At 45.8% G+C, this 26611-nt stretch overlaps 1 protein-coding gene and 1 pseudogene across 1 annotated transcript; one reads left to right on the top strand and one right to left on the bottom strand.

Moving 5' to 3' along the window:
* Positions 1–26611, bottom strand: part of LOC144773950 (solute carrier organic anion transporter family member 2B1-like) — an 846173-nt pseudogene that overhangs the window by 92973 nt on the left and 726589 nt on the right.
* Positions 2105–4006, top strand: LOC144772066 (uncharacterized). Its single transcript, XM_078656254.1, has 2 exons — positions 2105–2710; positions 2985–4006. The coding sequence occupies exons 1-2, from the start codon at positions 2290–2292 to the stop codon at positions 3965–3967; spliced, it is 1404 nt and encodes a 467-aa protein (XP_078512380.1). The 5' UTR covers positions 2105–2289; the 3' UTR covers positions 3968–4006.

Below are 26611 nucleotides of genomic sequence, written 5' to 3'. Positions count from 1 at the left end.
ATCTTAACACTCTGTTGGCTTTGTAGGGAGTGATCAGGCCTCTCAAGATAGGGGGAGCTTTGCCCTGGAGGATTTTGTGTGATATACTTGAATTTGATTCTGTCCCGGATTGGAACCAATGAAGGGATGTCAGGGCGGGTTTCACTGAAAATCGTGTTTTTGTTCCTGTGAGCAGTCTAGCTGCTGAGTTCTGGAAGAGTTGGAGTTTGTTTATTACAGTCTCTGGGGCACCTAGATATAGGGTGTTCCCATAATCCAGCCGGAAAAGGATGAGACCCTGGATGAGAAGCTTTCTGGAGTGGGGTGGTAAAAGGGGGAGGATTTTCCGTGCGGTGCGAAGTAGGCCGAAGCACACACCAGCGGTTTTCTTGGCTTGGGTTTGAAAGGTAAGTTGGTCATCTCCATGGGGTCCAAATGTGTTTTTTTTAGTAGTGCTCTTACTATGGCTCTTTTCCAGTTTAGCGGGACAATGCCTTGAGAAAGTGAGGCGTTGATTAAGTTAGTGGCCGCTGGAGTGATAGATGGTGTTACTAGTTTTAGGAATTTGAGGGGTGCGGGGTCTAAGCCGCTTTTTATTGACTCAATAATTCTGGGGAATTCCTCCATGGTGATAGGAGAAAATGAATCTAGGTGAGGCATGTCATTTGCTGGGATGGAGGAGCTGGATTCAGTTGGTTCATCTATGGTTGGAGGCTTTTTAGAATTTTTAAAATTTTCGTTGAGAAGAATTCTGCAAGTTCATTGCATCTAAGGCCATAGGTGTCTGGTGTGGGGGCGGATCTGGGACTTTAGTAAGTTCTTTAACAATGCGAAAGGTCTCTCTGGATGAGTTTGCGGAGGTTCAAATTTTCTCATCGTAGAAGGCTGCCTGGGAGGTTTTAAGGGAAGCTTTGTAGGACCTAATGGCTGCTCTCTATTCTGTTTTCTTACTGGTGGCCCAGTTTTTCCTCCAGGAGCGCTTTAGCTTTTTGCATTCTTTTTTTTGGTCCCGGAGTTCAGGGGTGAACCAAGGGGATTTGAAAGGTCTGCTTTTTTTGGGTAATGTTTTCCTGGGCAGAACTTGGTTGAGTATGTAATTTTCTTGTCTGCTACCAGGAGATCTGAGTCGTGGGTGGGGGTCGTAAGCTCTAGTTGGCGTCTCCAGTCATCCAAGGAAAGTTTGGACCAGGGTCTTTCTGGGTTACTTAAAGGTAATGGGTGGCGGGTCTCAGAGATGATTTGCCAGGTGAGTGAAATTAAGAAGTGATCAGACCATGGGATGGGTAGTGGATCCCTGGCTTCTAATGCGGTGATGTTAGAGAAGATCGGGTCTAAGAGATGCCCTTTTACATGGGTGGCATGAGGGTTTTTTAGATGAAGCTCGCAAGACATTAGGTCAAGTGTTAATTTGTTTGCAACTTTGTCTGTGGGGTCGTTGAAGTGTAGGTTTAAATCACTGAGCAGTGTGAAGTTGGGAGAAGTGCTAGCTCGGGAGATGATGTTCTCTAATAGGGAACTGCAGAATTGCCCTAGTGCACCCGGGGGGCGGTATAGGACCAGAGAATGTTTTTGTAGGGGAGATCTGGATAATAAAATGGGCGTTCTCACAGTATAGGTTATGACCATCTACTAACTGACAGGAGAGATTGTTTTTATAAATAATCCCAATCCCCCCGCCCTTGCCGCTTGATCTATTGAGGCGCTGAATAAGGTATCATGGGGGGAGGGCCTGAACTATGTCGGGGGCGGAGTTAGATTATAACCAAGTTTCTGTTAAGAACAATTGGGCCCGATGTAGGTAAAACGCATTTACCGATTTTAAAATACCGATCCGTACCGAATCGGTATTTCAAAATCGGAAAATGATATGTAGGAAATAATCATCGGAAAAATACCGAATCGGTAGCATTCGGTATCGAGAGTCGATACGTACCGATTCGCCAACTACCGAATCGGTATAGGCCGGGTCGGAAAAAAAAAAATGCGGAACCAACCGAATCGGTAAACGCCGATTCGGAATAATAAATACGCCCCATGGGCCGAAAGGCCAATAGGAAGGCATTATACATTCCGAATCGGTATTTACCGAACACATTCGGAAAATACCGAATCGGAAAATACCGATTCGGAGAATGCCGTTTTGCCGAGCTGGTTGAGTGACACTGAAGACATCAGCCAATGAGCTGTAAGCACCCTCCCCCACAGGGTGTGGCAACCCAGGCAGGTGCAACTCATCAGAACATTCTGGAAAGCTGCATGAGTTGAGCAGACACAGAGAGAGCAGCATTGTGAGCAGGATCCCTGAGAGACATGGACACCAGCACAGAGAGCCAGAAGGCAGGGCGGAAGCGCAATCCTAAATTCAGCACCATGGAGCTACAAACTTTGGTGGAGGAGGTGGTGAGGGTGCACACCCAGCTATATGGCAGGCAGTCCCTGACTGTCCCGGAGAGCACCAAGAGGAGGCTGTGGCTCGACATCGGGGAGAAAGTCAATGCAGTTGGTGTCACCCACAGGAGCCTAGACGACCTCAAGAAGAGGTTTTATGACATCCGTGGCGTGACCAAGCGCAAACTGGCCGACCTGCACAAGCAGGCTGGACTCACTGGAGGAGGAACAAACCGTGCGCCACCCCTCACTCAGCTGGAGGAACTAGTGGCGACGACCATCGAGAGGGCCAGTGTCGTGGGCATTGGGGACCTGGATAGCTCATCCCGAGCTACAGCTACAGGTAAGAAGCATGCGCAACTTGACACACCATACCAGACACCTCCCCTACAGACCCAATGCACAGCCAAACCCCAGGCCAGTACAGCTAGCAACAGACATGAGCAATGCATCGTGCTAAATGTACTCAGCAAAAGTTACCAATAATGCCACAGCAGAAGCATGAGATAAATAACTGTAATACAGCATCAACGTGTTTGTAATGAGATGTGCAATGCTTTAATAGTTGTGACTGGAACACATTAGCACCCACTTGACAAATGCTTCTTTGTACCTAGGGGCACCATCAGGCGGGGGAGCAGCATCAGCTCCAGCACCAACAGCCAGTGCGGCAGTGGCAAGCACCAGTGCAGCAGCACAGGAGGAGGAGGACAACAGCTGTGCCCTGGCAAATGAGGAGGACACAGGACATTCCCTCACAACTCCACACTCCCCCCGACTGTCTCAGTCTCAGTCGCCCTCATTGGTATTCTCCCCGGACAACACACCACCACAGAGCCACCCTGCACCTGCCACTTCCCCGGCCCGGAGGAGAATAGTGGCTCCATTAGTCATCATGGAGGGGGCAGCGGGTCAGGCTCCTGCACAAGACCCCGTGACACCAGCGACACCAGAGCACACACAGCAGGGCAGCAGGATTCCACGTAGGCCACGTGCTACCAGCAGCCCAATACCAGCACCGGGAGGCAGCGTCTTCGCAGGGCTGGAGACCAGCATGGTCACAATTCAGAGGATGCAGGCGAAATCCATCCTGGCCTGCCATCGCCAGTTGCGCCTGCACAACCTGCAGATGGGTGAGATGACACAGGGCTTCAAGACCTTCGTTGACAGCAACAAGGACATAGCAACATCAATTGGCCGAATGACCACTGCCATCACCCAGCTCTGCACCAGGTTGGATGACCATGAGCTGAGTCGTCGCAGGGATGCAAGAGTCACGAACAGGTCACTCACCCGCCTTGCGGCTGCGACTGCCCAGTCATGCCAACGTGGGGCAAACATGGAGGCCAGCCTCACACAGTCCATGTCCGAGGTCACTAGGGGCATGGGCCGTATAACAACAGCCATGGAGACACTACTCATCTCCAACACCGCAGTGAATCCCGTCCTGGGCGAGGCTGGGGACAGCAGCAGCCGCAGCAGCCCGGCCAGCACTGCGTCAGAGCCGCGCCGGAGCACCAGACGCTCAGCTGAGGCTGCAGGGCATTCTGAAGGGGGTGAGGTTCATCCCAGTGGGCCTGCTAAGCGCAGCAAAAAATAGGACTGCCACTGCGGGTGAGGCAACCCGGACATTGGACATTCCTACCCCTTGTTGTTTTACTTTTCTTTTGTTGCACATCAGTGCAGTAACGTTGATGCAACATTATTAAATTTAATTTCTGAACACATACATTGACCTGTTTGTGCATCTGTACTCACTCAGAAATAGTTGTCTGTGATCTCCTGACGCCTGTATCTGCCGTCAGATGGTGCAGAGACTCCAGCAGGTAGTGGTAGTGGGACAGCATTGTCATCATCAGGGTCCTCGTAGTCGGATAACTCTACCTCAGTGCCTTTCCTGACTGCAAGGTTGTGCAACATTGCACACACAGCAATAATCTTGCAGCAGGTGATGGGGGTGTATTGTCTTGCACCTCCGCTCTTGTGCAGACATCTGAACCTGCTCTTCCAGATGCCAAAGGTCCTTTCCACTACGTTCCTCGTGCTTTTGTGTGCACGGTTGTACCTCCTTTGGCTGGGTGTTGAGGGGTTGAGGTAAGGTGTGAGAATGAACGAGCGTAGGGCATATGCACTGTCGCCTGGAAGGAGAAGGGGTAACATTACTCACATGCATACATGTATTACACACTGCAATTTTGGTAATGGGGGTCTGACACTGTGTCTTACCTAGGAGGTATCCTTCGCCAAATTCCCCTGCCATCAGCCGTGCATAAATCCCGCTACTCTGGAAGATATAGGAGTCATGGGTACTCCCCGGAAACTTTGCAACCAGGTCAGTGATCACACACTTGGCATTGCATATCACTTGCACATTTATGGTGTGCCGTGACTTCCGATTGCGGTATACGTATTCGGTGTCAGCAGGGGGGCAAATCGGTATGTGTGTGCCATCTATGCAGCCAATGATGTGGGGGAATCTTGCCATCTGATAGAATTCAGCTTTTGTCTGTGCCAGTTCTGCATGGGTGGAAGGGAAGGAGATGTAGTGGGCCATCCTCTGGATCATGGCATCAAGGAACTTGTGGAAGAACCTTGACAGGCTGCTCTGGGTCACCCCTCCTGCCACAGCAACTACACTTTGATAGCTGCCAGACGCCAGAAGATGTAGGCAGCATAGCACCTGCACCTGCACAGGGATTGCATGTGCCCTTGGGGTGGGGTGCTGCAACAGGGGTTGGAGGTCCCTGATGAGGTCTCTGATGGTGTCTGCCTCCAGCCTGTACCTCTGTAGGATCTCTGGATCTGTCAGCATGCACAGGGTCACCCTCTGCCTGTACACCTGCTCCTGTCTCAGCCATTCCCTCTCACCTTCCTGCTGTAGCCGTAGCCGTCTAGCTATGACATAGAAAGCTGCCATGTTGCAAGTAGAACTGCATTTTGGGTCTTTTTTTATAGGTTGCACCTGGTTACCACCTGATTCAAATCCATGGTAATTTCCGAGTCAGAAATACCGATTTTAGAGCAAAATCGGTATTTCTGTGCTTACCTACATCTCAATCTTAGGGTTTTCGCATGGAATCGGATTTTCACCGATTCGGAATATATACCAATTCGGCGATTTTACCGATTCGGAAAATCACCGAGTCGGTCGGATTCCGAATCGGGAAAAAGTAGTAATCGGAATAAATCTCCGATTCGGTAGATTACCTAATCGGAGATTTTTTCCGATTCCTACATTTTTCCGATTCGGAATCCGACCGACTCGGTGATTTTCCGAATCGGTAAAATCGCCGATTTCGCAGGATTTCGGCCTCCTACATCCCGTTGTCTGTATTCCGATCGGTAACGGCCGAAAATACCGATTTTCGGCCGTTACCGACCGACCTACATCGGGCCCAATATGTCTAATTTTGTATCATAGAGAAGAAGGGAGATTTCCAATGAGTGTTTTGGCAGAGATCTGCAGTTCAGCAGGGCCATGCTGACTAGTGTTTCGGCGTGGGGTGGGGTTTTCTTTGTGGATAGAGAATATTGGCAGTGGGTGCAGACACTTTGTAGTCCTTCGGGGTAAGTGAATGGAGGCATGCGGAGTTTGTGAGCGGTCTCTTTTGGAGAAGTGTGTGACGCGTGTAGGTAATGGAGGTGGATGGAGGGGGGGCAGATGTTCCTGGCCCTAGGCCCAGTCGGGCGCGGACGGGCGCAGACGGGCTTGCCTTTGGCGTGCCTTCGGCGCGTCCACTGCGCGTCGTGGAGGGCATGGGGTTTTAATCTCAAGTGCTGAAGACTAGAGCGCTGACCTTACAGCACATTGGCACTTCCGGTCTGCGTAGCCTTCCCTCGACTCAATTGGAACACCCCGTGGTTGACCGGGGAAGCACAGCCTGGTGTCCGTGAGTAAAGAGCAAGGGGTGAGTTGGTTTTTAAAATGACTTAAAATCGGTGCGGTGGTTTTAAAAACCTTGAACTTCTAAGTGGCGATCAAGGCGTCTTGAGAGTGAGGGTGTGTGTGGATAGTTCTGCGCATAGTAGAGTGGGCAATAGGGTTGGGGGGGCCTTCTGCGCGGTGCTCCTACCTTATACAGGTCTCTCACTTACTGAATCTGTCCTTCGCTTGTCTGCAGAAGAGGACACAGGAAAGGCACCCAGGAGAGAGAGCGAAAACACAGGAGGAGGAGGTCTTGTCGCCTGCAGAGCACACCACACCACACCACAACCACCACCACCACCATCACCACCACCACCACCACCACCATCACCACACCACCATCATCATCACCACAATCACCAGCATCACCACCGCCACCATCACCGCCACCACCAAGAGAGCCAGGAGGCATACAGTGGCTAGCCTCAAGCAGATGGAGGTGTCCGAGGAGGACAGCATGGGAGGCCAACATTCCACGCTGGCAGAGGATGACATCAGTGCAGGCACACAGTCACCCACCAAGCGCGACCACGCAGGTGTCAGATGCTGCAGAGCAAGGGCAGCCAGTCCTGTTGCACGGGGTGAGGATCCAAGTGTTTTTGCCGGTCTTGAGGGCAATATGCTCAAGGTGCAGCGCCTGTAAGGCAAGGCAATCAGATCAGGGCAACGGCAGATGGTCCACATGAATAGACACATGCTAGATATCAAGGAGGGCATTAACAGCATGAACAATACTGTGGCTGAGGGCATGAGGGACATGTCTGAGGCAGCGAGGCCGCTGTGCAGCAAAATAGATGAGGATTGTTTGGCGAGGCGCAGGGAGCAGCTGAAATTTAACTACACTAAGGCAGTGAACCGGAAGTACAAACAAACCATATAGCCACTACAGGTGCAGGTGATGGGGGATAGTGAAGAGGCGACTAGCTGCAGTAGCATCACGCCCCCAATAACCAAGGGCAGTAGGTGCAGTGAACGGCACAGCGATGCCACAGGACAGACCGCCAGTGAGGACAGTGTGCCCAGGGAACGCAGCAGTGCTGCACGTGGGTGCAGGAAATAATGCCAGCCATCACCTGGTATTGTTAAATGGGTGATGTAACCCATTTCCCCTAATTTGGAATGGCCATAGCATATTGGCCTGGCATGTTGAGGCCTTCATGTTGTGGTGGTGTGCTATGCTATTACCTGAGTCAAGGTTATTAAAACACCATCACTGAATGACAGTAACTGGCTGTGTCCCCTTTTTTTCTCAGAATAGTTGCGTGTCATCTCAGCCCGTCTGTGTCTCCCATCTGGTGCTGCTGCCACACCTGCTGCGCTGTGCTCTGGCTGTCGAAAATTCTCACCCTCATCCTCGGAGTTAGGCAGTTCCACTGCTGTTCCTTTCTTTGTGGCAAGGTTATGCAGCATGGCACATGTTGCCATTATTTTACAGCAGATGATGGGGCGGTACTGACGTGCACCTCCACTTTTGTGGAGGCAGCGGAACCTGATTTTTAAGAGTCCAAATGTGCGCTCCACAACATTAAGTGTAGATCTATGTGCCACATTGTATCTTCTCTCACTTAGGGTGGATGGGTTGAGATATGGAGTCAGGATAAATGCCTGCACGGCATATGCGCTATCACCTGAGTGAGAAAGGAAGTCCTATTGATAACAGTCACAAACTCATTCATCCAAGGTATACATCAGGGTGTGTCACATTGATTTACCTAGCAGGTATCCTTCTCCAAATTCGCCCCCAGCCAGAAGTGTGTAGATCCCACTGTTCCTGAATATGTAGGAGTCATGGGTACTCCCTGGAAATTTGGCTACAATGTCAGTGATAATGTGGTCCACATCGCATATTACCTGCACGTTGATAGAATGTGTAGATTTGCAGTTCCGATATATGTACTCTGTAGCTGCAGGTGGGCAGATTGGTATGTGTGTCCCATCAATGCACCCTATAACATGTGAGAACTATGCCTTTTGATAATAATCCATCTTGGTTTTCTGCAGTTCCGCCTGTGTCCTGGGGAAGCGTATGTAGTGATGCATTCTTTGCATCCTTGCAACCAGGAAAGTGTTGAAAAATCAGGACAGGCAACTCTGTGACACACCACCTGCCACAGCTATCACCCCCTGGTAACTACCTGATGCAAGTAGGTGCAGGCTACAGAGCATCTGAACATGTGTTGGTATAGCTTCCGCCCTTGGTGTCTGATGCTCCAGGAGTGGGTGCAGGTCCCGTATCAGGTCTAGGAGGGTTTGGGGGTCTAGCCTGTACCGCTCATGGTTTTCAGCCTCAGTCAGTTGGAACAGTGTAACGCGAAGTCTGTACACGCGTTCCTCCCATCTCCAGACCTCAGTCCTGCTGCTTGCATGCAAAGCCACCTTGCAATGACGTAGAGGGCCGCCATTGTGTTCACACTGTTGCATTTTGGGGCTGTTAAAATGCAGTGCAACTGATTACCACCTGCATTGAGTCAGTGGTAATTAGCGACTCCTAAATACCGAAAAATGGAAAAATCTTTATTAACAAATTTTGGTACATCGATTTGTGAGTTTTTAAGGATTTCTTATTTACTGATTCGGTATTTGGGATTTCGGTGTCTGCTAATCGCAAATTAAGGAATTGGTAACTGGTTTTCCTTATTTTTACCGATTCCTTATTTGCAATGGCATTTGGTGTTACCTACATTGTACATGGCTAAATACCAGTCGCTAACGCAGAAATTCGCAATTTCAGAAAGTGTGTGCGAGAAAGAGAGAAAGAAGGGGAGAGCAGGCCACAGACGCATAAAGAGGGAGAACCTGTGTTCTCAGAAGTCACCCAAAGAAGAGGATGAGAGCATGAGTTTGAGGGACACAAATGTTGGAAAGGCACAGTAAGGAAACTGTGCTTGAAGACCTGAAGTGAACCCAAATGAAAGAGACGGGAGGAATGCGTGAGAGAATGAGAAAGAGGTATTAGAGTATGAGAGAGAGAGAGAGAGAGAAAGAGAGAGAGATGAGTTGGAGGGGCAACCGGGGGGGGGTGAGAGTTAAACTAGAGCTCAGTGCAAGGTGGTACAGGAAGGTAGAATGTGTGAGCAGGTAGTATAAAGAGGATACAGGGAGTGTGAGGGAGAGATGACAGGGGCAAATTCTGCATTACAGACCGCTATTTAGCCACCTACATCTGGCCCATTGTCATTTACAGCGCCAATAGCTTTATATGTCCCAAATGCAAGACCTACTGCATTGAAATTGCTTGTTATAATATGTCAGTTTCGGGGGGGTATTTCATTTGTTTTGTAACAATGCATCTAGATTAAATATTTTGCTACCATTCTAATGACATACATATTTGGTTTTATGAAAATGGTTCGGACTTAACTGTGTGCTATACAAATGCACTTAACATAATAGGTTTCAGAAGCTAGTAAAACAAAAAACCCAATCCAAAGATAGAATGTAACCTGCAGCACACGTAGAAAGAGGACAATGCCTCTCAGGATTGTTTTTGTGCCTGAATGTGTCCCTTCTTGCACAAAAACGCTCCTGCCTACAACGTAGCCACCCTTGCATCATGTTCCGTATAGTGTTAAATATGAAGCATTCTGTCCCTTTCATGCTGCAGTGTGCTGCATGAAAACTTATAAATTTGGGCCTTGGTACTTAAGTGGCTACATTTTATCCCATAGAGGAAGCTTCAAATTAAATTCCAGCCTCACCTTTTACAAATTTACATGGTGGTGAGATAATATCATTACAAATCCGCCTACAAGTCTGGAAATATAAAACAGAGGGGGTTAGAGGGGGTGAGTTTGGCAGTGTGAAACACCCAATCAACATTTAATCAATTAAATGGAAACATTGCCTGATGCCTCTGCATTCCTCATGGGTCAAAGAGAAACAATTTGAGTGACATAAGGGCACATCTCTCAACATAATATCAGTCCATATATTGCACCTGTCATTTCATTATAACATATCTGGGCAAACTAAAATGACAGTAAATTGCTAGGTTAAAAGGAATTCAATGTGCATATTAAACAAATGGTTACAGAATCCGGAGCTCTTTGTAATCCCAAAAGCATTTGCACATCTGTGTAGGACGCAGTTCTGGAAATACCTTAATTTATGGGGAAAATCAATTTAAATCAGGCAGAAAATGTAAATTTAAAAACCGAAGAGTTTCTTCTATTGCAATTTTTTGAGGGAAACGATCTACTCACAGAGGTTATTTGTGGGCATGTCAGAGAGGGAGTGTCAAAATTAATTAGGGGAACAACCACAAAACACAAGTCTGTGGGTATTAACGTGCCTTGGACAGGGACATTTGAAGCCTCAAATCATGCAGACATCTACTTCTGTTAACATCATAATTTAATCCATTTTGCAGGTAAGTATAGGGAGAAGTACCCAAACATTGGTTGGTTGCAGTGGAAGGGGTTCTGCCATGGGGAAAATTTTCGGCCACATGCATCAATGTTCCCGTTTGTGAATTCTTAATTGAGAAAATTAAGGAATCGCAATTAAGAATTCGCAAACGGCTATGCATCAAGAAATTGCAATTTTTTTGCGATTTCCTAATTTTCCTTTATTGCGATTCACAATTTGCGGATCACAATTAAGAAATCCCTTTCCATTGATTCCTATGAGCCTAGAGGCCCATAGGAATCAATGTGAAGGCATTGTCATTTTGCGATTCGCAATAACGGAATCGCAAAATGAGAATGCAATTTCAAGGGTGCAGGGGGGGGTCCAAAGGACCTCCCTCTGCACCCCTGAAATGTACCTTTAAGTACATGTATAAAATGAAACTTTCAAAAATGCACTTTTGTGCACTTTTGAAAGTTTTTGCAAATTACCATGAAGGTTAACTTCATGGTAATTTACCACTACCTATTTGCGATTTCACAATTAAAAAAAAATCATGCATTGCATTTAAGAAATCGCAAAATTGCGATTTCTTAAATGCAATTGCAATTTAAGAAATCGCAAATAAATTGCGATTTCTTAAATTGCGAAAAAAGCAAAAAGCTTAATGCATCCCAATAAAGGGATTTGCATTTGCAAACGGCCGAATTTTGCGATTCGCACCGTTTGCGAATGCAAAAACCCTTGATGCATGTGCCCCTTTGTCTTTCAGAACAAACCAAAAAATCTTTGGAAGTGGAAATGCTCGTTACCAGTAACATTTCTTTATCTGGAAATTATATACTCACATTTCCGTGTGTGACCCTTCAGGAGTACATGTCTGATTCTCATTATAACTTGCTCTCAGATTCTCTATTCATCGTTTCAGTTAGTCCTACCTCAGTGACAGCTACTGACAAAAACAGGAATATTGATAAACAATTGAAAGGGGAAAGATGTACCTTTTTCGGAGGAGTGTGTTATCATAATAGCGACACGATGCATTATTGTCACATTTTCTTTCCCATAAAAGACAAGTGCTATCGATGACACGGCCATACAAAGTAGGGCAAGGCATCCAGGCTGAAAACAAAATTCTATTTTGTTAAACCCGTATATTGGAAGAGTGCTGTTCATGCATACTTTTGAACAACAAAGATTTATTGAAAAAGAAAAAAAGTCAAACAAAACACAATTTAACTTGTTTCTAAATTCTTGACAGTTAGCAACAACGTTAAAATAATTTTAAACAAAAGATGAAAAATGTTATGGTGTGAGGAGGATTTCAAAGACTTTACAGAGTCAAATTTATCTTTCCATAATAATGTTAAAAAATGCTAAAATAAATTGGGTGACCAAATAAAAAGCTATAATTGATGTGCCCAAAACAAAGAGGGTAGGAGCACACCAGTGTCTAAATTGCATACACGGCATCAATACTGTCAGAGGGGAAAGTGTAACCCATCCACACAATGGAAAACCTTCACAACTTCCCTGACTGTGATACCTCGAAGTTCATGTACGAACTTTGATGCCCATGTAGGCTACAATACATTGAGAAAACTGAAGAGTAATATCAAATTGATACTGACAAAGCATAAAGTAACATTTACCAACAACTTAAAATCACATACAGCCATGGATTTCAATGAACTTTGACATAACATCAGCCAGCTGAGAATTCAAGACTTGACACAGTATCAGCCCCAGAAGATAAGCATTTAATACAAAGGGAAATATTTTGGAGAAAAACATTGTATACATTATATCACACGGGGCTCAATGACAGCAAGGAAATTTCACGTTTTTTATGTTTCTGCACATTATATCCTTTGTTTACAAATTATTCATCTTGTATTTATAGAATAGTTTTTTCTGTTTTCAATTTCAATCCGAAAATGCAGGTGCCCCACATTTACAATGGTACAGCACATCCCTGCCTTTTACCTAGGGCTGGCACTAAAGTAAACTGCTTAGCGCCAATGCATGCACCCTTGTGCACTATAGTGCAAGGGTGCCTGCATTGCGGGAACAATTGTTTATGTGTAGGAAGGTGTCCCTTCCGGCACATAAACAATCGCAAATGGCGATTTGTAACTACTATGTGTGCTGCATTGTGTTTTGTATTGCATTTTTGTAATGATTGTTCATGGCGTTTTTCTGTTTGTATGAGTGCTGAACAAATAGAATCAGCAAAAACTCGGAGAAATAAAGCATTTCTCCTCGTTTTGCCATCTTAAGTTTTTGCTGGTCTTAATTTTGGCACTGCCTCCTATTTACATCACCCTTGTAAATAGGAGGCAGCACCAAAATCAATAGTTGTTGCAGTGGAAGGCCCACCGCAACACCCATTGCCCGTATAACGTAAAAGGGTGCCTTATTTATAAGTCACCGTTAAGCTATGTTAAGTGGCTTGACACTGCCTTGTAAATAAGGCATAGTCCCTATCACCACAGGAATGTCGTTAAAAAGCTTGTAAATATGCCCCTACATTTTTTGGGGATATACAGTGAGAGATTTCCCTACATGGAGAAACACTCATTTTGTAGAGCACAAAAGTAAAACATTTGATAACATAATATTCAATTTTAGAACTTCTAATGTCACAAATTGTCAACATAGTCTCCCATCAAGGACTGTAGTGAAGCCAGGGCCTTGCTTGCACACATTGCTATGTTAGCATACGCTTATTAGACGTTTAAACACCATTTTGCAGCTTTTGCACATGACACAGCATGTAACAGTTGTTGTACGTTAGACTGCTTGGATTTCTTCACATGAGAAAGGCTTGTTTCCAACATCCCTAGACCTACATTGCGACCTCAGTCTGTACAGTGTGTGCAGAAGCCTCCAAGGTTACCATAACAATGTAAGCTGTCATTCGGGCTGATTGGCCCATACTCTAGACACAACATGCACACAGCTGCAGCTAACTGAAATTCTAGTGCCTTCAATATCACACTGCATGCATGATTAGAGCACTTGGAGAAAATCCTTTTCCAGAGTGAGAGAGCTTTGCTGATCCTGATGTGATACACTTCTGCTGATCTTGGAGGTATGGGGTTCCCCATTCAAGCCTAAGAGACCTTCTATTAATGTTATAAAACTTATAAAAGGGCCAGATGTATCAAGATACACTTTTGCGATTCTCAAATAGCGATTTTTGATTGATTGATTGCTTTATTTCGATATGCATATATCATAAAAGCATTACAAAAGATAAAAAGGTAAAACAGCATATCGAAAATGTGACTGTACATTAAGAATAAAAGGGATAAAAACACAATTGTATAGAATAAATTATCTAAGACAGAATTAAATTGGTGCGGACAGTCTTTTTAGTCTAATCAACCAAGCCCATTTTAAAAACTTGGAAACAGCACAAACAATGGTGGGGGCTGTATTGGTTAAAAGAATCCGGAGGGCAACCTTGTGCTGGCGGGTGCCCAATTCTCTGCAAATTGGTTTGAGCCATCGCGATCTAGGGCGCCCATAGTCCGGACATTCGAATAAAAGATGGGGCACAGTCTCTGGTTTATCAGAGCATAAGGCACAATAACGTGATGCTGGCTGAGACTTATTCCACCTGGAGCAAAGGTCAGCAAGAGGTAAAGTTCCTAGTCGGAATTTGATGTACAAGGACCGGTCCATAGCGATGGTGATTAAGTCCATGTAGGGCTCAAAGACAACAACATCTTTTATTAGCAAAAAAGCTGCGGTGGCATTGCAGTGCTGCTGGTTGCTGGTGCGCTTCATGGAGTCCCATTCCCAATATAGTTTTTTTAAAGAGTCCTTTGGGGGGGCGGAGTGGCTGGACCAGCAGAATTCCAAACCTAGATCCCTTAGGAGTTGATTAATGTCCCTGAGCCATTTGATCTTCCGCCAACCAACAGAGCACATCACCTCTGCTAATCCGTCGGCATAGGGTTTTAACTCCGGAACCCTCCACAGACGAGCCCAGAGCAGGAGAGGGCGAAGGCGTGCCTGATCCCCAATTGCTTTGCAGCCTACATCCATTAGCACCGGGACTGTCGGGGTGCTCATCGGGATAGCAAGGAGATCTTTAATGAGTTTGTTCTCGGCCTTGCTCACAGCGTCCAATTTGCCTTGGCCCCACAGTTAAGCTCCGTAAAGTGACGCGGAAACAGTTCGGGCTTTATAGATGTCAATTAGTGGGGCAACACAATGTTTGGTTGAGTTGCTGTACTCCTTGAGAAGAGCCCCCCCTACCCTTTTGTGGCTGATTATCATTTTGTTGATGTGGGCGGACCAGTTCATCGAATCACTTAAGCGGATTCCCAGGTAGTCAAATTCTGCCACTCTTTCAAGGGGGGTTGAATTCAGAACAGGGGGACGGCCAAGTTTGCGAGGGGGGTGCATGACTAAATACTTGGTCTTGTCCACATTAATGACAAGTCCTCTGCTAGTGCAAAAGTGCTGGAAGCGATTCAGGAGTTTCTGTAGTCCTTGGGGGGTTTTTGAAATGAGGAGGGTGTCATCAGCGAACAGCAATGTGGGAATTTTTACGCCTCCCAGGGTGGGGGCGTCTGCTGGTTCGCCGAGCAGGTGCTCCACCACCCCGTTGATGTAGAGGGAAAATAGGGTGGGAGCCAAAACACAGCCCTGCCGCACTCCCCTCTCGACCCTGATCTTTTCGGTCTTTTCCCCGTTTAAGCCCCATCTAACCTGGGCATAGGTGGCATTATGCAATTTAATAAGCAGGTTTAGAATGTACGGGGGCATCCCTAGGCCGTGCAACACCCTCCAGAGTTCCTCCCTCGGAACTAGGTCAAAGGCAGTCTTTAGGTCTATAAAGGCCAAATAAAGACTGCCTTTGCCTAGCTCCACCACCTTCCAGTACAGTACCATGAGCCTGAACACTTGTTCTATAGTTCCGGTTCCTGAGCGGAACCCGGCTTGCATGTCAGACAGAATGTGGTTATCATCCACCCATTGTAAGATCCTCCCCAAAATAGCTTTCCCCGCTAGTTTCTGACTCGAGTCTATTAGGCTTATGGGCCTATAGTTCCCAGGTAGGTCCCTGCAACCCTTTTTAAAAATTGGCACCACCACGGCCCCTTTCCATGAGTCTGGGACAGGACCTCCCTTGATGATTGCATTGAGAAGGGCCGAGATCAGTACCCCCCATTCTTCTGAGTAAGCTCGAAGAATATCTCCTGGGAGGCCATCCGGGCCAGCTGCTTTTAGTGGCACCAGGGTTTTAATCTGCTTTATAACATCCTGTGCAGAAAACAGGTCCAGGTCTCTATCTAGGGTGTATGGCGGAAGAGTGAAGGGATCATTAAGCTGGCCTTCTATGGCGGAATAGAGTGTTTGGAAGTGGGTAAACCATGTCTGGGCATTGATGCTACAGGTCCTCAGTGTATCCTCAGGACGATTCCTGTTTCCCACCAAGTCCCAGAAGCCTTTAGCATCTCTCCCTTGGCTGGCTGCCAAGAGGTCCTGCCAGTAGTTATCCTCCCACTCCTTCTTAGCGTTTTTTTGGCAAAGGGAATAGTGCCTTCTGGCCACCATGGTCCTAATAGGTATTTTAGACTTAACTGCTTCAATGAGAAGCAACTTCGCCTCCCTACACTTCTAGTTGAACCAACCCTCTCTAACCCTTAAACGGGGATTCCTCCTGTTGGTACTAACTGGGACTATAAAGAGGTCACTAATAGCCTGGGTTAGAGCACAGAACCTGGTAGTCACATTCGACAATCCGGCCTCGAAAGGGACAGGGTTATCTAAAGCTGCAATGAGAAGCTGCCTTATGGCATTAGTCTTCTCCTCTGAGAGTAACAGCTTGGCCCACTTTAGTCGTCGACCGCAGTTGGAGACTGCTGTCGAATCCGGGGTGGGATTGCACGCAGTTCTACTCTTAGTGCCAGATAGCCACCTATGGGACAATGTGAGCGAGAGGAGATTGTGATCACTCTCCACGGAAGGTAAAATCACCATGTCGTTAACCATGCTCCACAGATTCACGTCAAGAAGAAAATAGTCAATTCTTGACGAATGTCCAGGCCTGTTGTAAGTATGGGCTCCTGCTTTATCAGAACCAGTCCTGCCATTAGCGGCCCTCAGGCCAAACTCCATGGTTATGGAGTTAATCTGAAGGGCCACTTCTGTCCACTTTTTAATGGGGCTAAGTTCTAAGGACGGGATCCCCCAGCTATTATCATGTGCCTCTTGATCTTGCGAAATTTCGGGGCCCAGGGGCTCAAAGGTACAATTAAAATCGCCTGCCACCAGAGTGCAATGTTTATGTGGGGACGAACGAAGCAGGGCTTCCAGGCAAGCTATGACTGGGGATTCTCTGCCCCCCTTCGTACCTCGGGCATAAATGTTAAAAATATTTAAGACAACTCGACCCTGAGGATTTTTCAGGGAAATATTAGGAAGGTCCGGGTATTTAGTATCCTGCTCCACCACCCTGCAATTGAGTTCAGAGGCCACCCAGATGAGGAGGCCGCCAGAGGGGCGCCCCCTACCAGTTACTGAGTGGACAGCTGGTGAAAAATAGGAAGAGTATCCTGCCTTGTGTAGAGGCTCCTTGCTCCAGGTTTCCTGGAACAAGCATATGGAGTAATGCTCCACAAGCGAGTTCCAGTTAGGCAGTGCCAACTTTCTCTCAAGGCCTGCAACGTTCCAGCTGAGAACCCTAAAGGGTGGGTCCGCCACAGCCGCCACGCTACAGGCCTCGACAGGAGCAGACAAATCTACGACACCCACTGCTGGGGAGCCAACTGAAGGGTCAAGTGGCACCTTCGCCTCCCCCGGTACCCCAAAAGTCTCGACAATGACCAGATCTTCTAATGTGGGCGGAGGGCTATAGATTTTGACAGAAAGGGGGGACACGACACCGGGACTGCTAGTCACCAAGGTCTCCTTTGCATCGCCACGAAGTCAACAACCCCCGAAGCCCCAATTCGGTGCAAGGGGGCGTGTATGCACCTGCGCTACAGTATTATCTGGGAAAAATTGGCCATGGGCATTGTTATTATGAGGGGGGTGCCCAGAGTGGATGGAAGGAGTAATCGGGGTCGTCCGCGGATAGAAAAATGTTAGATCAACTGCGTCGACACCCGTGCCAGCCGCGGACCGCCCTTGGCGGCATATTGAATGGGCAACTCTTGCGTCTTGGAAATTAACCACCACACAGTCACCTTCAAAGGATTTTTTACCATGTCCGATCCAGCCCACCCTACGTACGCCAAGAATTAGGCCATCCACCCCCAATGGAAGGGGTCTATTGGTTTTCAACCAGTGGATGACCTTGTTCTTTAGCGCCTGGTGAGTTTCCTGCTGAGTATCTTTTATGGGGGGAACTTTGATAAGAACAGCAACATATGGGTGGCACTCAGGGGGGAGCTTGACCGGGGGGCACCTGCGTGTTGGTTTCTGCGGGTTGGCCACTGAAGAGGGATTTTTGGGCAGAGGGGTGGGGGGTTTAGCCACAGGAATTGTCGCTGTTCCGCCAGTTTTAGCGTGTGGAGCAGCCGGGGATTGAGAGTTTAAGTCAGTCCCTCCCTTCTGTTGTTTCTTATGAGCGGGGTTGAACACGGGGATTGTCGCTACTGGGGAGGGAGTAGCATGCACTTGGGCAGCATGAGTAGAAACACTCGGCCTTGCCTGCCTCACACCGGCCTGGGAGGCATTCCCGATGGCTGGTGATTTAGCTGGCAGTGTCGACTGATCTCCTGGAGGTTGGCTCACTAAAGCCCCTTTTCCCACATTCCTATCTGACTTGTCCTCGCTAGGCTTTGACTGCAGTTTAAACAATGTTTTCAGGGAAAAAAAATTGTCCCTGGTAACCTGTTCGAATCGGTCAAGCCTATCCCCCAAACTTTTAACTTGGTCAATGAGTGGTACCAGGAGAGACTTTACCAATTTCTCGAAGGGCTCAAGTAAAAAGCCCTCGTTAGCTGAGGCAAGTGTTGCTGGGACCAAGGGGGGAGGTTGCGGAGTGTCGGCTACAATCTGTGCGGAATTGGAGTTCCCAGGTATTTCAGGCCCTCCGGAGTCTGGATGTGTGAGACCCCTTTGGGGCTGAGACCTAGGGCGCTTATAGAGCGTGGAGTAACAACCCTTCCGAATGCTAGTTGCCCTTTTCCTTTTCCTATGCACCTGGATAGGTCGAGTCTGGGGCAGTGGTTTTGGATCGGGTATAGGAACATTAGAGCTGGATTGAGACATAATGCCGGGAGAGCTGACTATGGAATGAGCGGGGCTGGACTCTGCTGCCACAGTACAGGGACTAGTGGAAAGAGAAACAGATGTCAAGCTTACTCTCCTGTCTGTTTCAGCCTCTCGTGCTACAATATGTTGCTCCCCCGGAAGAACGACAAGCGGAAGTGCGGGGGGTGTGGTAAATAAAAGATTACCCTGGCAGAATTTCTAGGCATTAACAAAGTATCATGCATCAAATGAGAGACAGGATCCGTGGTGTCCAAGTTAAATGGGCTTTATTCCAATAACTTGAGTCAAAGGGAGAATTAGTTCCATCACCACAGAGGTTCAGGAAGGGTCTTCTAATCATTTAATAACAAAACATCATATATATACTTTTTACTCATTGTACATAGGGAGCTCGAGGCAGAGCAAGACAGAAAATGAGATAAGAACATGTGGGTGTACACTTTGATGAGTCATAGGTAGGTGATAGGTAGGTGTCATAGGTGGGTGGGTACTTAGAGGAGGAGTTAGCATGACCAGCTGGAACTCTGCCCTAATTGTGCAACTTTGAGCATGACGTGCAATTGACGTGTAACTGGGAGGAGAGCTGACGTTCAGTCTAGCAAGAGATCTCTTGTGTCAAGGCGACCAGCACATCTAGTACAAATGATATCTAGAGTCAGGGGATGTATTATCTGAAGCAATAGTTGTTCATCACTAAAAAACAGAGAGGGCATATTTATTCGTTCATTGCATGAGGGCTGTGAGCTCTTCTATGGATGCAAGCACTGTGATTTACTTAAATGGAGACAGAATGGCTAGGCCCTATCTCCCTCGGACGGGTTCTGTGTACCTTCTTCACCAGGCTGAAACGTGATTCTGTAAAGCAAACAGATAACTGTTATTCATAATACTGTCTTGGCAGGCCTCTTGCTGGGCTTCTCTCGGCTGAGCTAGAAGTATGCGAGGTCAGAGGGACGTAACTGTAGCTTCAGTGTGTCAGGAGTCATGAAATGCAAATACATGGGCCTTATGCTACCTTAACGTTTGGGAGACTTTGATGACTGGCATTTCTAATGCAGGACATGATTGCAGGGGCCTAGTGATTCAGGCCAATACGAGGAAGTGCATGGGTGACATGCACATGACATGTAACATAGGGTACACGCAGGGGGCATCTTGGTTAGGCAAAATGTCATTTTCCTCATTCCCTCCTTGTCCCCTACGTAACCCTTTAGGATACATCTATATTCATGAGACCGTATAGTTCATCATACAGAATCATTTGTTCATCTTTAACTCTTTGTTTACGTGGATGGGGAACACAGGCAGTGGCACACAGGCCGCAAATCGCCGGGCCACACTGCAAACAGAGACAGCAACCAAATATCATAAGTAGGATAATTCCTAGGAAGGTCAGCACTTTCCATCCCCAAGCAGATATTATACCCCAGAGCCAACTGGACCAGGTCCATGTGCCTGGGTCTTGATGTATGGCATGAGCAATTTTGTGGAGCCTTGTTATTGCTTCGTACACAGATGGTGCATTATCTGGGATGAAAATGCAACAACTAGATCGGATGACTCTACAAGCTCCGCCCCTATCCGCCAAGATGACGTCTAGAACGAGCCGATTTTGAAGAACGACAAGTCTAATGGCAGACTGCTCCTGGGTCAAGTTCGCCAGGGCAGATGCAGTTATATTTACAACTGTTTCAAGAGTCCTTGTTAACTTGCGTATCAGTTTACTGTTTTGGACGGGACCTATGAAGAAAAATAATCCTTTGTTGAAATCTGTATATTGCTCCCAAGCTGTTTCAGTCTGATCAATCCCTGCGGAATCTGTCTCTCTTTTTTGTCTAACATGTTCTAGTCGTGAATCTCTATGATAATTGGATGGGGCTAGAAAAACAGGTGGCAATAAAAATGCTATATAACAAGTCCCACCCCAGTCTAAGGGCAGATGTACATAGGCTGTCTGGCCGCAAATGAAATAGGTATGGCGTGATGTTTTGAAAGAAGAAAGTCCTTTATCATTAAACTCTACTACAGTGTTTCACTCGCTGTGTCCCATATGTACTGAACCTTTCTTACTAACACATAAATCACCTTTTGCTGGCAGGACTGATATAAACGGTGGACCTGTATTTTGCTTGGGCTGAACATTTAACATTATGAAATTAACAGATGCATTTCCCAGCTCGTACTCTTTATTCTCTAAATCGGTTCCCTTTCTTTGGGGGAATCCGTCTTTGTCTGGAAAGCATGCTTCATTCATTACTTTATTCAGGTTTCCATATATCCAGCCACCTGGATAAGCTATGTACCTTCTATCTATTGAGGTCATTAGAGCAAACCATGCTCCACATGAACCATTGTGTGAGAACGGTAAAGGGTAGAAGGGCAGAACTCCCTTCGTTTTTTGATAAGGAGGCAGTTGGCCACATACCCAGGAATCTGTCGCATTGCTGGTCTGGTGAGAATGGTGTAACATTCGAATAAATGTATTGTTACGTAGTGCAAGTCGATATGACAGTTCATGAGGAGGCAGGTCACTGAATGTGTGCTCTGCGGTGCTGTTACTGGAAGAATGTATATGTGAGGAAATGGGAAAGAAAACATGTAGCAATAAACTGATACCAATTATAACAATGCACAGAATAAAAAGAATGATCAAGGTAACTATACATCTACTGCGTAATAGCTTGCAGTATTTTTCCTTCTTATCTCTCTTCTTGCTATTCTCATATGTGATCCTATACATGTCAGAAATCTTAGTCTAACCGATTCACCACCGGGTGGGCTTAAACAATTAAACTACGTCTGACTTACTAGATCTTAGCTTAAACCTATACTCCTGCTGTGGAGTCTTTTCTAGCAAAGGTCAGTGTTCTTTATAAAAGTTCCAAAGTTCCAAATAGTCCAAAGTATCTTTTGTAGTGATGAAGGTGAGTTCGGTCTTTACGACCTTCCACCAACTTCGGCGTCTTCCAACGTGGCTCAAGAGGACTTGAACGATCAAAATTCCGGATGCATACAAAATTCTCGGGGACAATGGCGTGTTCCTTGACCTGGGTGTTGTCAGGGAAGGCAGCTGCAACCTGTGAACAACAAGAGAGTAGTGTAGACATTAAGGAAGCCAGGTAATCTGTCACCATGTTACTGTCAACATCAGTAATTTTCTTTGGCATAGGCGTACCTCACATATTTGGCGGTCTACCGAAAACTACCTCATAAGGAGATAGGCCTGTTCTGGAATGAGCTACCATACGCATGTAAAAGAGGGCAACCGGCAAGGCCACCATCCACTCCACGCCTTTTTCTGTACAGATCTCAGCAACTTTTGTCTTAATTGTCTGATTATGTCTTTCTACAAGGCCTGCTGCTTCTGGGTGTCGTACACAATGGAACTTCCTCTTATATCCTAACAGAAGTGACACTTGTTTCATTAATTCAGAGGAGAATGGCTGACTGTTATCTGAATAGATCACACGAGGTAATCCATACCTAGGGAAGTACTCACACACTAATTGTCTGGCTGTTGTCACAGCAGTATGATCTGGAACAGGATATGCTTCTGTCCATCTAGACAGTGCACACACAACTACTAAGACATACTTGTAACCTCTACATCTGTCCATTTGGATATAATCCGTCTGGAGAACTTCAAAAGGGTGGTCAGGAGGATGAAATCCGCCTTGTTCCACCGGAATGCCTTTACCTGGATTGAACTGACAACAGATCATACATGTTCACAGATCATACATGTTCGCAGTTTCTGTTTCGCTGCTGCACGTAGGTGCTTGTTAAACCAAATATTCTGTAAGCTGTCTATCATTGCCTTCTCTCCTAAGTGTGCGGGACTATGTGTTGTGTTTATGATTATTTGTACCATAGAATCTGAAAGAAACCATGTGCTTTTTCCCTTAGTCATCCAACCTTGGTCAGTCTGAACCCCTCCTTGTTCAGTCCACTTCTTTATCTCATCTGTAGTGGCATGTGTCTGTATGTCGAGTACATCTTGTGTAGGATCCCTGACTGTCATACTTGTTGTCAGTAACGGTACCTCTGTCCTTGTCGTGTCTGTCTGTTGGTGTCTGGGCAGTAAGTTTAGCTGTTCGGTCTGCCAGGTCATTACCCTGGGAAATGGTGTCTGTAACTTTGGTGTGAGCTTTACATTTCAGGATAGAAATGGCTGTAGGTAAATGTATGGCTTCTAACAGGGCCTGAATAAGCTGATCATGAACAACACCAAAGGCATATTGTGAATCTGTATAAATGTTTACTTTCAAGTGCTTGGCTCTTATGCAGGCTTGTGTCAGAGCGATGAGCTCTGCTGCTTGTGCTGACAGGGTGTCTATTTTCTGTGTCTCTATAACTTATCAGGTCTTGTCTTGGTTTTGTCACTATATTCACAACTTCCACACAGTCATGTGGCGGTGCATTTACTGTACTTGAGGGAAGAAATATCGCAGGATTCAGAATATTACAACGTCTGATCTCTATGTGTGGTTGAAATAATGTCAATTCATATCTCGTCAGTCTTGCTACAGTCAAGTGTTGAGTCTGTGTCCTGTTTAAGAGAATAAAAAAAAAAAAATAAGATAAAATAATTAAATAAAACTTTTACTGTAACATGGAGTCGCTAAAATTGGCGCTTGACATAAAGCTAAGGTACGTTCTTAAGTCCAGGGAGGACAGTTGGAGTAGTTGCCTCCTGTGTAGTTAACTGTATGAGTGGTTTGGCTAGATATGCATACTGGGGAATCCATTGCCTACAGTAAGAAGTAAGGCCAATAAATGGTTATGTTAGCTGTATACCTGGTGTACCCTCCTTGGAAAGCAAGTGTTGTACACCACTTGCTTTTCACAGAAAGTGTAAGACAGTCAGAGATGCAATGTCACAGTCTGGTTCTGATCTTGATAGAATTCCTACTCTAAATCTTGGGAATAGTATGATCATACCACCTACAATATACACTCTAAATGTATTTGAATAAAACCAAAGTATTCTTGTCATAGACAGAAGGCCTAGAGCCTCGCCACTCCTCACTCCTTTGAGAAGCAGCCCCTCCCTCTAGAATTATGTTCGCGCTCGGAGTTTTGAATCAATTCCAAGCCGGGCTACACTGTGATCTAAAATTGAATGACTGCCAGATGCTGAACCCATCGCAAGAGCAAGACTCCTGCCAATTATTCTGTTTACACCACTTTAAACTACACATTTGCAAGCGTGACTTATCTGTAAGGAAGAGCAACTATTTGTACACAAGTCAGAGGGGCTGGGGAGGTAACTTCGCTACGAACTCACTCCTTGCTCACCTACCCCTCCCCTCAGAGCCAGGAGCTGGCTCAGTGTCAAACATAACAAACAGGAGACAAGCCTCTCACTCATCTCTGCTTCACTAAAATTGGGTCGCTGCCAACGCTGAGCTCATTGAAAGAGTCAAGCGTCTGCCAAGTTTCTTAAAGAGTGAGCTGCAAGCCTCCACCCTCTACATGCGAAGGAAGCTAGTGTCAGTCGGATGAGTAGCCCTCCCTTTACATAAACAAAGGGATCGCGGAAAGAATTGGAGTATGGCCAATATCAACAAGACAGGCACTGCTTGCTCCAAGAGGGAAAAGCCCTCCCTTTACATAAACATTTACTGGGAGCCAGGCCATCTCGGTCTCGGACGGACTGTCTCAAGGTCGAAAAACACATTCCTTGTACGTCATAACATATCTCTTCCCAGGCCAGAACCATTATTCTCTAACTAACTGAAGCAAATTTAAAACGTGTTAAAAAGTAAATTAATAAAGACATGTATTTTTCTGTAACTGAGTGACATGCTAGCATTTTAAAATAATTCTGTTACAATGTACTGCTACTTACAAGCTCCACTTTCTAAAGAACACTTTTGTCTAACTAATTCAGCTAGAAGGCAAGACATTTGAAACATGGGTATTTGTTTAGCATGCAAATTAATACACAAAAAGGGACAGTTTGCTTCTGCACACAAGGCTATGCATTTTGCAGTTGAGAAAAAAAAACGAATTATCATGGACTGTTGGGTTGGGACTGTTCTCTGCACATATTAATTGAAGCTTCTCCACTAAATGTTTATCTGAAACCATCTGTGTAAGCATTGTAGCCTAACTGACCTCTGAATCAGACATAATAAATCCTATTTTCCAAGTCTGTTCAATGAATACTGCTTTTACCGTGCAAGATATTACCTTTCTATCAGCAGCCTGTCAAAGTACATAGGTGAGCCTTGAAACTAAATGCAAATTGAACTAATGTAGGGGACACATAGCAATGCATTAAGATGGTAGTGTATTATAGCTATCAAAAGGGCCACGTTCATTAATTTACAAATAGCCATTTTTCCTAAGTAAGTGTGCAAGCTCTTCTATTCTACCTATTCAAAGGGCCAGATTCATAATTTTACAAACAAAAAACCCCCCATGTTTTCTAATTGAGTCTATTAACTGTCACAACGCTATTCTAAAGGGCAGCTTGCATTGGGAAAAATATTCTGCAGAAACATTCCTATTTAAAAAAAAACACACTGTTGCATTACACTAATTAAAAGCACATTCTCTAATGGGTCTATTCTATAATTTCTTCTCAACCGTGAAAACATTAAAGCACTCTCCGTGCAAAAACCCTTATCTCAATAAGACTGGTTTATTTACAACTACCGACCTCTGAGTCAAACACATTAAATCAAGTGTTCCAAGGCAAACCCTTTACAAATACACTTCTTTACTCTCCATGCAAGATTTTACCATTCAATCTGCAAACTGACAAAGCACATAGGCAGACCCAGAATGAAAAGTCAAAGAAACCTTTATCTCAATTTTCAGAAATACGCCCATTGGATAACATGGCAAATCGCACCTCCGCACAAAACATGCTTTTTCCACCACTTCCACAGCTCAGATCCCTTTCCAATTTGGCATCACAGTAGTCCAAGCTATTCCCTAAATCCTCACCAAAAAGCAACCAAATCCCTCCACTGGAACGGGTACAAATTTCCGCTCAAAAACACGCCTCCCGCAAACACCAAAAAACGCCAAAATCCCTCAACACCTTGTTAAACAGCATGTTAAAACAAATACTGCCTACTCAGTACAAGATATTAACTCTTTGGCAGCTGAAGCACAATCATTCCCCAATGACTGCAGTACATGGGAAAGTCATGAACTCATCTCTCCCCGTTATCACATAACACGTACGCACATCTTCAAACGTTTTCTCCTAGTACTTGAAAGAGATCCAGCTCTCTCCTGACTAACGTAATGATAACAAGCTCTGCACAAGCCATAACTACATGGCGCTATTCACAAGCCATATTTACAAGAAACTCAACAAGTCACAAAAATGACATGCTATTCACAAGGCATATTTACAAGGCGCTATTTACAAGGAACTCCACAGTAAACTTATAGCTCTAACTCTAACTCTAACTAGTTCTTCTGAGAGGACGTGATTCTTTTTCTTTGGCTTTTTCCTCTGCTAGTTTATTTCTCTCTACTTAGTTGAATTATTTCTCTGTTCTCCTATGTGACTCTTTGCGCCATAACTCAATAGCGTCTTTCTGAGAGGGTCTTGACTTTCTTTTTCAAATGGCGTCTAGCCCATGCTTATTATACATAAAACGACCACGTGTGTCTCTAGGCCGGATATTAACTGTCTATTCTAGTATACCTTTTCTGGTCCCTATCTGACGCAACTTTGAAAACAGTGGCATGTTTGAAACTTACACA

The sequence above is a fragment of the Lissotriton helveticus genome, chromosome 8 (genome assembly GCF_964261635.1).
Source record: "Lissotriton helveticus chromosome 8, aLisHel1.1, whole genome shotgun sequence".
In the NCBI taxonomy this organism is placed as follows: Eukaryota; Metazoa; Chordata; class Amphibia; order Caudata; family Salamandridae; genus Lissotriton; species Lissotriton helveticus.
Note: the sequence above shows the minus strand (reverse complement) of the source record. Positions and strands in the feature narration are given on the sequence as shown.